We start from the raw sequence: 14,682 nt of genomic DNA, 5'->3' as shown, positions 1-14,682 counted from the left end.
AGCTTGAAACACTTTTAGACATATGTTACCTGAAAAAGGTAGAGTCTGCTTCAGTAGCAACAGCCTTAGCCAAATACGATTTTCCTGTTCCTGGTGGCCCATACAAGAGGAAAGCTCTCCATGGCCGCCTCTTTCCTAAATAAGTACACAAACCAAGTTTAATCAACGATACAGAGATAAAGGTCACAAATTTATAAAGAGAATGGTTTCAATCTTCAATGAATCGCTCGCTCAAATTACCTGTGAAGAACTGTGGGAACTTAACAGGCAAAATCACAGCTTCCTGCAAAGCTTGTTTAGCACTTTCAAGCCCAGCAACATCTGACCACTTAATGTTAGGCTTCTCCCTAACAATCGCAGAGTTCAACCCAGCTCGAAGCTTCGATTGCTCAGGATCTTCACCATCTTTACCACCACCGCCTTCTCCATCCTTCGGCTTAGTCTTCGGCCTCGTCGCAACCGCCGCGTCTCCGTTAGATCCCGGACCCGATCCACCTTCATCGAGAACAGCACGGATCTCCTCTGCACGGCGGAGATACTCGGTGAATTTCTGGGTAATAGCTTCCCTGATCTTAGGGTTCTTCTCATACTTGAGATGAGTTTTGAAGTACTCAAGCGCGTTCATGTATAAAGGGAACGCCTTGTTGTAATTCCCAGCATTGTCTTCGTGAACCGCTTGCTTCACGTACTCGATCGCTTGTTCCTTGAAATTGCTGTACATAACTTAGGGTTTTACCAGAAAAAAAAATTTCGAAAAATTGTGTACCTCCTGATTAATTGAATCGGTGATGATGATCAAGGATCGAGAAGGAGCCCTTGAAATCGTAATTTGGAGAATGAGAGAGGGGAAAAAGGGATGGAGAAGAAGAAGAAGGAATGGATTATGCAAATCGATGGAGAAAAAGCCAGATTTGTTGACGACGAAGACGAAAAAGGTCTTGAAAAAACAGCGGAGCGTAGGTTTGCAGAAGAATGAAACGTTGAAGCGTTTTGATGAATGATAAGGAAAACGCTTGCCGTTTTTTTATTATATGCTTATTATTTTTGTCCAACATGATTTGTATTAAAAAACGAAAAAATAAAAATAATCTTGTCATGAACGACTGAACGTACATACATAAACAACTTATACTATCATATGTGTACATTTGTTATTGATTTATTTCTATCAACAGTAAGAACAAAAGTTGCAAATTTTTTTTTTTAACTAATTTATTCTCTTTAATTGTCCCAAAAGTCTGATTATTTAATTTATCAGAACTCACAAATAAAATTAATCAAATTAGGTTAGAATCTAGGCAGTTTTTGGTGTTTTAATTTCTAACATTTAAAAAGTTATAGATTCATCGTCAATTACATATTATTCCTTTAAGATAAGTAAAAGGATTAATGACTTTATTGTAGATTTTATACGAAATGGATAATAAGATGTACAATATTTAAAGCTTAGTTATAAATTATTTATTACAATAGGTAGCCTCAAATATAGATTTTCAATTGAAAAATTAACTACATATCTTCTTTTGAAGTCAGCTACCAGATCGCAGCAGTATATCACGGTATATATTTTCATCTATTTTTCGTTGTTTTTCTACCTCCTGATCGTATGTTTTGATGGTAGCATGACATTGTTCTTTTTCTACGTCTAAATTATATTTTATACCCAATGTAACACCAAAAACTGAAACATCCCTTAATGTCCATATTAGAAACTTGAACATCATTTTATGCACATCTTATTTAGTGATGTTCATGATGGAGAGCAAACCATTTGATATGCTTTGTGGATATATCGATTTTCTTAGTGGATTTTGTCTTTGAATAACTATTAACATTTTTTGTGCAATATAATTTTTAAAAATAATTTCCATAAGACATATAGCTCAACAATTATTATAAATTCCAAATATTCATGTCATTGTTGGGTTCATAAAACATGTCAAATAAATTTTTAAAACTCATAAGACTTCGATATTTGACAACAACAAAAAAAAAATCTAAAGTTCTAAATATATATTGTATTATACGGTGAATAATTAGGATTTAGATATTTTTAGTTTTACATCTCAAAGAATGATTAGATACACTTATCTCACAAATCACATAGCTTAAGAAAGTAGTTGATGAATAAGATCTTTAATACTATATCATAAAGGAAGTTTGAAAATTCATTTTTAATTATATTTGCGTGGGTGATAAAATGATTTTTGAAAAATCAAAAACCATTTTAAATCTGCATCAAGTCAATGGCTTATCTTTGGTTTGTGGTACATGCGGTTCTGCGACTAAACCAAACTAAACCAAACCTCAACCGCCAAATCGGTAAACGCAACGCACGAGCATAGGGCCTACGTGGCAGCGTTTAGGGGACTTTCGTCAACACCCTCATAAGAAAAAAAGGTCAACGCTTTACTCTCTTCCGCCTCGAACTGGACCTGAGAACGAAAAAGAAAATGGGGAAACGAGAGAAAAAACCTAATCGACGTCGCCACAAAGGTGAATTTTCTAATACCAATTCGGGAGAAGATTTCTACGATCAGCACCCGCCGGTTGCTGCCTCCGTCGACGACGAAGAAGATGAAGAAGAAGAAGAAAACTCTGAGGAAGAAGAAGGAAACGAATCATCTGAATTGCCTTCAAAGTTCCTTCTTTACCAACAATCCGTACAGGTAATTTTGCAACTCCCTGTGCTTTTCCCTTTTAGGTTCCATTGAGTGGTTCTTACATCTCTTACAGAGAAAAAAGAAGTACTAAGCTTTTTAAGACATTGTGTTCTGTTTTTTATTTTTGGTGCAGTCACCAAAAGGGGACATAAGCTATTTGCAGAAGTTCTTTCTAATGTATATTGGTGGAAGGCAGCCACTCCATTTCCAAGAAGATTTCTGTGGCACTGCTCTTTTAAGGTAAATCCAATTGTGTCACTGAGTTTTAAAGTATCTATCTTTGAATCCTGTAGTTGGCAAAAGAAATGTTTAATGATTTGATTGTTTGATTTAGTGCGGAGTGGGTGAAGACTGACACAAGACGGACTGCTATAGGGCTAGATTTTGACCTTGAGGCGTTAGAATGGTGCATGGATAACAACATTAGTAAACTTGGTGCTGATGTGTATTCAAGGATGTCGCTTTTACATGGGAATGTTTTGAGCCCTCTTGAGGCTAAGCAAGTGAAATCTAAATCTCATGAGCTGATACAAAACATAAGTTTGGATGATGGTGATAATGAAGATTTGGTTGATGCTTATCATGATCCTAGTGTTGTTGATTCCTTAGAGAAAGATGAACCTGATTCGTTGCCGAAGAGGGATATCGTGTGTGCTTTCAACTTCAGTTGCTGTTGTCTCCACAAACGCTCGGAGTTGGTTACTTACTTCAAGAATGCACGTGAAGCTTTGTCTAAGAAAGGTGGTATTTTCGTGATGGATTTGTATGGAGGTGCTTCTGCTGAGGGACAGTTGAAGCTTCAACGGAAATTCCCAAATTTCACGGTAAATTTTCGTTCTTATACTTACATTTGGTGAAAAAGAGTGTCAGAGCCATAAAGATGAAACTTATTAGGAATGATTGTACTAACGAAATATCAATATGATATGGCAGTACACATGGGAGCAAGCTGAGTTTGACATTTTAAGTCGCAAGACAAGGATCAGTCTGCACTATCACCTTCAAAAGCAGAACAGGAAGATTCGCCATGCTTTTTCATATAGCTGGAGACTGTAAGTGGCTTGTAATTTCTGTATCCATTCTTTTCCCAAAAGTGGGACAATCATTACCAACAATTTCTCACTAGCCTTAAGAAAATCTCACTGTAACAAACAAAGAGGCCTATTTATATACTTAGGGGTATTGCTTAGCATTTTAGATAACTTGATAAGCGTAGGATGATGTTTCATCTGTCATTAGAGGTTCCTGCATCCCCTGGATTTTGTCGGTTGAGTGAGGTAGATGTTCTGTAGTGCAGTCACTATGGATCAAAACTCAGACAAGCATGTGCTCGAATGTAGCTGATATCTAAATTCTCATGTTAGTGAGTTTATTATTGCCTTGGTGGATTAAGTAGCAGCGATATCTAATGTTATATTCATGGCAAGACTTTCTTGTCGTCTATGAAATTAGTTGTACTTGTATTACTAAACTTTTGGATGCATGATTGACATCAAGTTCCTGGGTCTTCTGTTCATGTGTGTGTAGGTGGTCATTGCCGGAGATAAAGGACTGTATGGAGGAAGCCGGGTTTAGAGCAGTCCATTTTTGGCTTAGAGAAATGCCAGACGCTTCTGAAATGCGTAGAACAGATGGGTTTGGTGCAGGCCGTGATATCAAGTATGAGCAAGTCAAGAACTTTCAACAGTGTGATGCTTGGAATGCTTACATTGTTGCTGTCAACTTCTAGTTTTGTATACCAATCCGGTATGGTTGAGTCTTTCAATGTTTTGAACCATGGGTCAGTTATTTTATCTAAGCTATAATTAAAACCTTAGGATCCTCTGTCGATTTTACATCTGGCCTTTATTTCTGACATTGAGAAGTTAAGACAAAAATCTCCAATCCCTAGATTTTTACATGTGATCGTTGTTGAAGCAGTCAGAATAAATGCTCTACGGTTACTACCTAGTGTTCTCTATATTATCTTTAGGTAGTGTTCTCGAACACGATTGGATAAGTCATGAGCTCTCGATAACACTCTAGCAAAGACATCCAGGTATCATATAATATCCATAATAATATAAACCTCAACTGGTAAGGCTTAGTTTACGATTGGGATAGCCGTTGAAGGTGAGGATCCGAGAGGCTTAGATGCTAACTTGCCAGAAATCTGAATGAATGATGACTCAAGGTCAGATAGACACCATGCGACTTGTGAATAAACCGTGAGACAGTCTCATACAAAATTGTGAACACAACTTTTAATATAAGAGCCAAAGAAAAACAACTTGGCATCAACAACAACAAAAAAAAAAAAAAAAAAAAAAAAAAAAAAAAAAAAAAAAAAAAAAAAANGAAAAGGATGATACCAATTAATAAGACTATAGGTAAGGCATGTAACCTTGGGATTTGATGACTTGTGCGATCTAAGTTTGATCGAGACTAAATCAATTCTCCTAAGGTGATCCTGGTGTGACCAAATCGGAAAGGTAAGCCATTGGAGATTAATTTATGATATTTATCAATAAAATAAAATAAAAAGAGCCGTTGACCTTTTAACTCTGTGAGAAAAGAGGAGGCTTAACCGTTGACTTGATTGGTTGAAGTTATCATACGATGAGCAGTTGATCTTGACTGGTTCAGAAAACAATGCAATTTTTGGGCTTTGTGGAACCAAAGAATGTATCCCTCGTCTTAAAATGTTGGACCGGTTAGCAAGATAAGGTAAATTTAAGAGCCGGTTATCTCTAACCCATGCTATTGTCTAGCTTGATTGTGGACCGAAGTGACATCAACCAAATGCTGCTAAACATGACCAAAAGATTACTTTAAAATTGTTGCTTCCAAGGAAAGAAATTTGGAATTTTGATTGGTTGATTGATCAAATGAACAAACACTTCCTTTTGTTTTCCTAAAATTCCAAAATTAATCACATTCATCGTATTAGAAGACGTCATAACAATGCATTGAATCTCTTTTTAGGTTTATTTATCCCCTTATAAAAAGAAACCCTTTGATCTGGGGGACTCAAGTCCTTCACAACAACAAGCAAACTGAAACAATCTTCGTAGGTCCTAAAAATGACATTTTAAATTTCGTGCAAGTTGTGTAACATAAAATTTATATACTACGAATACTGTAGGAGCTTCTGGAATCTTCATCGCCACCACGAAGCCCCAAAAGCCAATCTGCACTATTTTGATTTTCCACAAATTTTTTCCTATTTTCCATTTCCAAAAAAAAAAAAAATTAATCGAGATTGCTTCGTCGTTAGTTTTTCCCAAACTCCTCTCCTCATTTTCATTTCCTCATTTCTGCTTTTAAAAATACATAACACAAAGAGAGAGAGAGAGAGAGAGAGTCTCCATCGGATCCTGTCTTCTTCTCCTCTAAACCGATCTAATCATCATCTTCTTGTTTCTTCCAGGTATCTTTCATTTTAAATTTTGTTGTAAATTATATGATTTTTGATGAGATTTTCATTAGAACATAATAGATCTATTCAAATTCTGATCATCGATCCGTTTGATTTTTTGGTAGAAATCTCGCCGGAGTTTTTTTTTTCCGAAGGTTGTTGTTATGGCGGAGGAACACAGACTACAAGAACCAAAACTATGCGCTAACAATTGTGGTTTCTTCGGAAGCACCGCTACGCAAAACCTTTGCTCCAAATGTTTTCGAGATCTACAGCATCAACAACAAAGCTCCTCCACCGCTAAACACGCTCTTAATCAATCCCTAGCCGCCGCAGCCGCTTCCGCTTCCGCCGTTTCTTCTCCCGACGGTGCTGCTGCGTCGTCCTCTGTATCGCCACCGCCACCTCCAGTTGTCAAAACGAATTTGGGGAAACGAGCGGCGGCTGATGCGGTGGAGGAGGAGGAGGAGGAGGAAGGGCCGCCGCAAGATCCGAAGCGGTGTTTGACTTGTAGGCGGCGAGTTGGAATAACGGGGTTTCGTTGTAGGTGTGGTTTTGTGTTCTGCGGGACGCATAGGTACGCGGAGCTGCATGAATGCTCCTTTGATTTCAAGCGGATGGGGAAAGACAAGATCGCTAAGGCGAATCCGATTGTGAAAGCTGATAAGCTCGAGAAGATTTGATATGTTTGTTGTTGTTGCTTGCTTGCTGTTGCTTTGGTTTGTGAGTTTGTTGGGATGAATGAAAACACACATACATACACATGAACCAAAGAAACATGCTATATTGTAAATTTAAATCTTTTATCATTTTAAGCTTATTTTGATTTCTTTTAGTTTGGTTCCAATCCAAGTGTTCTGGTTATCAATATTGATTTTTGATTGTTTCGTTTGATGTTCATGTAGAAGCTTAAAGTAGAATGTGAAATGTGTAGATTTGGATTTTGGTTTGTCATGTTTTTTTTTTTACAGGTTTCGCCACTCTTGTCTTGTTTGCCAAGTTTATGGTTGGGCTGACTTTGTGTTCTGTTTTTTTTTCCAACCCTCACAGAGAGGTTTGGAACTAAATCGAGATATGAGATGATCGAACATGTGGGTTCTAATTAACGTTCACGCACTATAGTGATATAGCTAGCATCTCACAAAATAATGATCAGTTAAAAAAGTATACAGATCCAGATGAAATTATGTGCTAGTCTTATGTTTTAATTCAATCAAACCTTGTTTGTTACTTTACTTTTTAACGTATCCTCTCTGCCCTATTCTTAATGTAAAATTGCATCCTGAAGATTGAGTCTTTCTTGAACCCTTTTACAAACCAAGATATTAAGTCGTTTGATTTGAAAGCAGAGAAACCACATCAACTGTTGGAATAGAAACGAAGAAATTAAGATAGAAAAGTTATTCAAAATAGAAAACATATACTACTGTATAACCATAGTAAATAAATAAATACTAATAATTAACATATTGTTTTTAGGGCATTAATCACAAAGTCTGACGTGGTTCTTCTTCTTCTAAGTCTTCTTCATCACGCAACTCGAACCCGTCGTAAACCTAAAATCGTCCAAATCATCAATTTCTTCATCGGCAAGTTCGAGACATCATCTATGGCGGAACCACCAAAGCATAGGGTTTTATTGGTTTCTGATTTCTTCTTTCCAAACTTTGGTGGTGTCAAGAATCACAACTATTGTTTCTCTCAGTGCTTGTTAAACCTCCGTCATGTACATAAATCGAATTCTCAAAAACCTTTTATGCTACTTAGTTAGATATGATGTGATTAAAATACAAGTTTGAGCATTTATCATCGATATATAGCTATAATCAAGTACTGTAGCGTAATGTGACAGAGCTTGGGCCAAATTTGCATTCTTTTCTTGGGTACTATCACTACAAGAAAACAAGGTCATAACCGACGGCATTTCTGACGGGCAATTGTCTGTCGGTAATTACTAACGGCATATTGACCGATTTCTGATGCCCGACGAGTTTGTCGGTTTTCCGTCAGAAACTTACCGACAGACACAGTCCGTCAGAAATCTATCAACATTTCTGACGGATTACCGACCAAATTTTGACCGTCAGTACCTTCCGTCATAATTTAGTCGGTAAATATATCCGTTGTTGTCGTCGCTCATATATTAGTCATTTACTCACAGATTTCCGACGGCAGTATATTTATATCCGTCGGAAATCCGTTGGTAACTGTATCCATTTTTATAGCCATTTATATTATTCGCTTTCTGACGGATTTCCGACAATTTTAATACTTTCAAATATTTCCTATAAATAAATAAATATCTCTTATTTATAAAATCTATTACAAATAAATAAAATAATAAAATAACTCTTATAAACAAACACTATCCGTCGGAAAATCCGTCGGTAATTAGGTACCCGTTGGTAATCTGTCAGTGTTTACCGACAAATTTCCGACAGATATAAAATTTTCGTCGGGTTTGTGATTTTTTGGTCGGGTTTTTTGATTCTGTCGGTAAACCGTCGGAAATTTCCGATATATATTGATGGGTTACCGACGGACTAGTGTAAAACCTCTAATTTTGGCTTTGTAACACACTTATTTTATAAGAAATATATAGAGGATGATGTTTTAATGGCTTAATAATCATGTTTTAAACAACAATCTTCAAAATTTATGTTTGAAAAAAAAGTTAAGTTGTTTGGCTAAAGTAGTTGTAATGTGGTATTACAAGTTATGGTTAAAGTATTTGTTACTTATCATTGAATTTTTTTCTTTTTTCTTATTAAGTTAAAAATATAGATGCTTATTTTGAAAATTAATTCCATGGTTAATATAAACACATAATATATGCATATTTGTGAGAGAAATTATGTAATTAAGGGGTTTAACCTCTAAACTGTCAGACATCCGTCGGTAATAGTTTCAAGTTACGGACGGATTTCCGACGGATCGTAAAATTAATATAAACTGTCGGATGTCCGACGGTTTTAGAAATTGTTTTTTTGGAACAATTTTTAGTTTTTTTTAACAATTTCTTGTTTTGGGTTTTTATAATATATTTTCTAATACTTTTAAACTTCTGAATTTAAATATTTAAGCATTTAGATGATTTAGTATTTAATTAAATTTTTATATTATTCTAGTTTTATTTTTCTAAAATTTTAATTTTTTTTTTAAAATTATATATATAATCCGTCAGTAATTCCGTCAGTATAACGAGAAATTTCGGAACCGTTAGCCGTCAGGAATCCGTCAGTAAAACGACTGTCGAAAATCTGTCGGTAAAATTTTCGTCAGAAATCCGTCAGTTAAATTTCTGTCGAAAATCCATAAGAAATAACCGACGGATTTCCGACAGAATAATTTTTCCGACAATCTAGATCCGACGGATGTTTCTGTCTGTTTTTCGTCGGTAATGGATGTTTCCGACGGCTAACTAACAGATATGCTTGTCGGTTTTAAGCTGTTTTCTTGTAGTGTATATTCCTTTTAAAAAAAAACTAACCTCCAAAGGACTGAATTGATACATAAGAAAATCGAAAGGTATTTTGAATCGAATTCGCATACACACAAAAAAAAAAATGTTTAACGTTCGAATCTCCAATTTACATGCTAAAAACATTAAACTGGAACATATATGTATATTGAAATAAGAGAAAGTCGCTTAGGTACGGGTTATGTATAGTAGAACGGCGGAATACAGTGCAAGATGCATCAATTGGTGCAAACTGCACCAGGAATTTGTATTTCCTCACTTTGGTATTGTAGTTGTAGTTACCCATAAAGACAAAACCACCGGTCACCTAATTAATCACTTTTTGCTTTATCTCTAGACCCTAATTTCATAATATTGCTCATATGATAGCAGAATAAGTTTCCTTAAATCTGATTGCTATTACCTACAAAAGAATGTTAGTGCAACTGCAACAAACCCCAAAAGATAGCTAAACTAAAGATGCATTTCAACAAGCCTCGTAACTCGTAAGAATTTTTGTATTATTTTTCGAAAATCTACCATTACACCTATATAGTAAGAAACATCCATCAATATGAAAATACATAGATCATGAGATTATAAGCCAAGTTTATTCAGATCACAAACAGTTCATAATAAATACGATAGAGAAAGCTGTTTCCCGTAACTAAAATATAGAATGCCTGGAACAACACACATTGTCCAGCCAGAATTAGTTACGGCAGTGGTGGAAGTCATTTAACGGCGTCTAGCGGCGGTCTCACGCTGGCAGTTGAAGAAAACAGCCGCGACGGGGAGGCCGAGATCGTTCTCATGTGCAAACTCTCGAGTGTTGAACTGGTCTCTGTACGATGGCACAGACACCACACTTCCTCTACGGTTCTGCTTGAACAACAAATACACAAAGCGGTGGATCCCTATGTTTGGCCTAGGCATCTCGTACCCGATCATCTCTTTTCCTGTTTTGTATTCTTATATTAAGAATCTTCGCAACATAATAAAAAATATACGTATATGAAACTTATTATAGTATGTTATTTATATGTATAGGACGTACCAAATGACACATCAGTCGTCCCAGGGATATCGGTAACAATCCTGAAGTTGATCATTGCAAGAAAATGTTATGTTTCTGAGTAAAATATCATGTCTCTTACTATTATTATTATTATTTTCCTTCTTTTGTAAATTTTTCTCTAATAAAAAATTGAAAAGAACAATTTTACCAGTGCAAGTGCTCTCTCAGATAAGGATCACTAGGTCCAGGAACATCAGGATCAGTCATGACCTGTTTGAAATATTCGATATATGTGAATACACGTGACTCATCCGATATACATAGATTAACATATATAACACGTATGTATCTGACACAAACTAGTTCGTTCTGCAAATCTTTTTGTATATAATATTAACTGCATATGAAGATAATATAAATAACTAAAATCTCATTTTTGTATGTACAGAAAGATTCAAATATTTATGAGATAAAGAGCGACAAGCGAAGAAAAAGTTGTTTAACGAAAATTAAGAATCGCCTAGCTAAGCTATTTTCACCTTAACATAACTTTAAATTTTAGTTATTTATGCATATATGGTATATAATATATATGATATAAATCATATACAATGAAAGCAATGCGTACCAAAGTGAAGAATGATCTCAAGTCACCCCCATGAACTTCAACCTTAGGTTTGTTTGTAACAGCAGAAGGGAAAAGTTCATGGCCATTGTAGACTTGCTTGTCAGAGTTATAGGTCACTGTCATTTTCACTGCCTGCAAACAATTGTCCACAACGTCTCCGATCACTCTCCCAACCATAAGCGGGTCTGAGCTAATCCTGGCCATCTCAATTGCTTGGTTAAGTGTTTAGAAGAAGAAATAAAGAATTAAAGTATGGAAAAAAATAAGGAAATAGTGTTTTGAGTTTGATGAAATTATTTTGTGTTGGTGTGGGGAGAGACAAGCTTGGGCTTGCTTTAGCTCTGCTTTGGGGGATATGTTTGTGTTGATTTGATGAAGCATAAAGTGAGATGAGCATGTATTTATAGGATTTTAGAGAGGAAATTAAATGGCTGTAATGCATTTGATTTGATGTATAGATCCAAGGAATATATTTCTTTTTTTTGTTAATATAGATGCTTCACGCAGAAAGAAAAAAAATGGAAAAGAAGAAGACATTTTTTTAATTCTACGTACATAGATCATCATACACCAAAATAAAATAAAACTAACGTCCAGGGTTGGATATTTCTGATCATTTAACTATATTTGCATTGGCCAAAATAAATTATTTTTTGCACAGCTAGGTTTTTTATAGTTTTTTTTTTGGACAACCAGCTAGGTTTTTTATATAAGGTACGTTAAATTTTCCTTTTCTTCGTACGTAATGATTCAATAAAAAAAAGAACTATGTATGCATTAGGTGGTTTAAGTACCATCACTGAAGTCGTCATTATAAATCTGATATTATATTTGTTATGTTCAAGGAAAACTCTTTCTGAGTGAAATATAAAATATTTCTACCAAGTGGATAGATTAAATATGTTTGTTGAAATATAGTTTTATAATAAAATTTATGTTAGAATGAGAGAAGATTAAAAGAAGAGAAATGTGATACGGCAATGTTCTTCTCTAGCCATTATTTAAACAGAACGAGTGCATAAACTTGGTGGCATCGGGAATTTAGCTTTTCCTTTTTTCTATCTGAATTTTTTATTCTAGTACGTTAAGACTTTTATGTTCTATATATATTTTTTTTTCTTTACGTTATAATATCTATATTAACATTGTAGTATATTTTGTGTTATAATATCTATATTAATATTGAAGTATATTTTGTGTTCTGCTTTTTTTAGTTTTATTTATTTAATTTTTTTTATAATATTAATTTCTCAAAATTTTCCATAAATAGTATCACGATAGATTTTCTTTCTTAAATCTATATTAATATTTTTTAAGTATATTTGATGTTTTACCTTTGAAATTATATGTATTTAAAATTTAATCCCTAAAAATTTTCTAAAAATAACATCATTTCAGATTTTGTTTCCTAAATATTTAACATTTCATTCCAACCAAAAATAAAAAACAGCAATCAATATTATATAAAGACATAAACTATGATATATTTTCCATTTTATTTTCCAAACATGTGAGTTTTTATTCTTAATGTAAGAAGAACTTCTAATTCTTTAAATATTATAATTAATATATATATATAAATTTAATAAAATTTAAATTATTATGAATATGTAAAATTAAAAAAAAAATACTATACAATGTGGTTATAAAAAGGACATGTTGGAATTAATAAAATATTATTAAATATGTGCTAACACGGGTTAAATCCGCATTTTATTATTTGCCAACACTATAAATATTATAATATCTCACATATAAAATCAATTTGTTTTATCTAAGATTGTGTAAAATAATTAATTCATTAGGAAAAATGTGACTTAATCACATCATATAAATGACTTATTATGTATTTAGATCCCTTATTTTTTGTTATGATAATTAAAATCGAAATAGAATCTCGAATACTAAACAAAACAATCTAAATATAATAAAAAAGTCATATATTACAGATTAAAAAATTAATATAAATATTTAGTCGTACAAGCGACTGGAAAATTAGGTTATTTCTCTATTTATAAAACATTCAATATCTAACAAATAAATAGAATATAAAATATAAATAATAAAACTATATGCACGCGGTGTACCACATATTAAAATCTAGTACATTTATATTATTTTTAAAATGCGTCGCCATACGCCGTAGAACTAGGAGTATTTCTCTAGAGGAAAAGAAAGGATTGGTCTCGTGTTTTCTAGTTTCAATAGGTGTCCTTTGGGAAGATATCTGTATTTTACCGGCGGATTTCCCATGAATAGGCTATATCCATCGAAAATTTATCAGTAGTTCTAAAATCATATAATGACGAATTTATATAGTTTAAAATTTTTGATAACAGTTACAATACTCTTATTCATCGAAATATATTGAGGACTCTCGATCCGTTGAAAATATCGTTGGAAACAACTGCGTTTTCTTGTAGTGAATTTCTACTAGAAGCCCAAAGATGATGAAAACTTAAATATTTCATGTTAAAACCAAACGGTATACAAAAATATATGTATATATACATTGCTATAATGAAACATGCCCATGTAACTATGGATCACATTATATTTAACAAAAAAAATGAATACAATGGATAATAATATATATATCAACGAGGATAATATATATTCTCATTTTCATAATTTCTTTACCAAAAACAATTAAAAACTATTTCCATCATTTGAAATTGTTCTGCGCATACTGTATATGGTAATTATTTTAAATTGGACCAAGAGTACTTGATTTTTTTTGGGTGAAGGACAAAGAGTACTTGATTGCATGAAAATGGTAAAGATGATATAAACATATATTGTATTTATACTTGACCGGTTTAACATAGTTCATTAGTATTATTCTTCTGTCATATACTATTCCGATTTTTTTTTTTGAATGAGATACACAAGTAATTCCGATTAGTTACATAAGTAACTGTGTTATATACTACTTTAATTATCTATGGAAATGGAACTTTCTTTTTGTGTAAGGAAATTAGGAAATCATTATGTGTCGATTGATTGGTTTCTGTGAGTTGCGGAAATGTCAAATTTAGTTTTGGTAGATCTCGAAATGTTTTTCTTATCTTATCATTTTTAACAAAAGCGGAAGAAGTTTCTCCTCCGATTTTACCTTGCTATTTAACTATTCTATGTAGTTAACAAAAAAGAAATATCAGTATTCAGCTTTACATAAGTCTCTTCGTATGGAATTTGATATGAATTTTTAAGTGTCCTTCTTTAGCACTACTAAGCGAATTTGTTCGTTTATTGTTTTTACTTTGTTTAAAACAAAGTCGAACCTATGAGTGGATGAGAAGTGGCAGATTTACCAATATGGTCTTTAAAATTCCTTAATTCTTTTTTGGACTGTGTATATAGATGCATACAATTTATTCAATTAACTTAGTCTTCAAAGAAATGTTTAAAAGAACAAAAATATGAGAACCTTTTTTTATTCCAAGTGTCAGTGTCGACCATGAATCACAGCTTTGGCTGCTTAGTGTGTTTCTACTTTTGTCTACTCCTTAATTT

The 14,682-nt window shown here is 33.5% G+C and overlaps 4 protein-coding genes across 4 annotated transcripts; 2 read left to right on the top strand and 2 right to left on the bottom strand.

The window, feature by feature from the left end:
• LOC104703577 (protein SUPPRESSOR OF K(+) TRANSPORT GROWTH DEFECT 1-like) lies at nucleotides 9-910 on the bottom strand. The gene is made up of 2 exons (XM_010419607.2): nucleotides 241-910; nucleotides 9-135 (listed from the first exon to the last, which is right to left on the bottom strand). Exons 1-2 carry the CDS (start codon nucleotides 719-721, stop codon nucleotides 26-28), a joined length of 591 nt encoding a protein of 196 aa, XP_010417909.1. The 5' UTR covers nucleotides 722-910; the 3' UTR covers nucleotides 9-25.
• On the top strand, nucleotides 2,404-4,570 carry LOC104703578. Its single transcript, XM_010419608.2, has 5 exons — nucleotides 2,404-2,669; nucleotides 2,797-2,903; nucleotides 2,998-3,487; nucleotides 3,597-3,715; nucleotides 4,191-4,570. The coding sequence occupies exons 1-5, from the start codon at nucleotides 2,454-2,456 to the stop codon at nucleotides 4,390-4,392; spliced, it is 1,134 nt and encodes a 377-aa protein (XP_010417910.1). The 5' UTR covers nucleotides 2,404-2,453; the 3' UTR covers nucleotides 4,393-4,570.
• Nucleotides 5,678-6,960, top strand: LOC104703576 (zinc finger A20 and AN1 domain-containing stress-associated protein 3-like). Its single transcript, XM_010419606.2, has 2 exons — nucleotides 5,678-6,072; nucleotides 6,186-6,960. The coding sequence occupies exon 2, from the start codon at nucleotides 6,225-6,227 to the stop codon at nucleotides 6,741-6,743; it is 519 nt and encodes a 172-aa protein (XP_010417908.1). The 5' UTR covers nucleotides 5,678-6,072; nucleotides 6,186-6,224; the 3' UTR covers nucleotides 6,744-6,960.
• Nucleotides 10,014-11,524, bottom strand: LOC104703575 (protein CENTRORADIALIS-like). The gene is made up of 4 exons (XM_010419605.1): nucleotides 11,167-11,524; nucleotides 10,747-10,808; nucleotides 10,578-10,618; nucleotides 10,014-10,479 (listed from the first exon to the last, which is right to left on the bottom strand). The coding sequence occupies exons 1-4, from the start codon at nucleotides 11,368-11,370 to the stop codon at nucleotides 10,259-10,261; spliced, it is 528 nt and encodes a 175-aa protein (XP_010417907.1). The 5' UTR covers nucleotides 11,371-11,524; the 3' UTR covers nucleotides 10,014-10,258.

The sequence above is a fragment of the Camelina sativa genome, chromosome 7 (genome assembly GCF_000633955.1).
Source record: "Camelina sativa cultivar DH55 chromosome 7, Cs, whole genome shotgun sequence".
Classification (NCBI taxonomy): domain Eukaryota; kingdom Viridiplantae; phylum Streptophyta; class Magnoliopsida; order Brassicales; family Brassicaceae; genus Camelina; species Camelina sativa.
This window is presented reverse-complemented; position numbering and strand designations above follow the sequence as displayed.

Bases quoted from the DNA above. Each gene is read 5' to 3' on its own strand.
- LOC104703577 (XM_010419607.2), bottom strand. From the start codon at position 721: ATGTACAGCAATTTCAAGGAACAAGCGATCGAGTACGTGAAGCAAGCG. The intron at 136-240 runs GTAATTTGAGCG...GTACTTATTTAG, and splicing joins GTTCCCACAGTTCTTCACAG to GAAAGAGGCGGCCATGGAGA.
- LOC104703578 (XM_010419608.2), top strand. From the start codon at position 2,454: ATGGGGAAACGAGAGAAAAAACCTAATCGACGTCGCCACAAAGGTGAA. The intron at 2,670-2,796 runs GTAATTTTGCAA...TTTTTGGTGCAG, and splicing joins TTTACCAACAATCCGTACAG to TCACCAAAAGGGGACATAAG. The intron at 2,904-2,997 runs GTAAATCCAATT...TGTTTGATTTAG, and splicing joins TGTGGCACTGCTCTTTTAAG to TGCGGAGTGGGTGAAGACTG.
- LOC104703576 (XM_010419606.2), top strand. From the start codon at position 6,225: ATGGCGGAGGAACACAGACTACAAGAACCAAAACTATGCGCTAACAAT.
- LOC104703575 (XM_010419605.1), bottom strand. From the start codon at position 11,370: ATGGCCAGGATTAGCTCAGACCCGCTTATGGTTGGGAGAGTGATCGGA. The intron at 10,809-11,166 runs GTACGCATTGCT...TATTTCAAACAG, and splicing joins TGAGATCATTCTTCACTTTG to GTCATGACTGATCCTGATGT. The intron at 10,480-10,577 runs GTACGTCCTATA...AATACAAAACAG, and splicing joins GACGACTGATGTGTCATTTG to GAAAAGAGATGATCGGGTAC.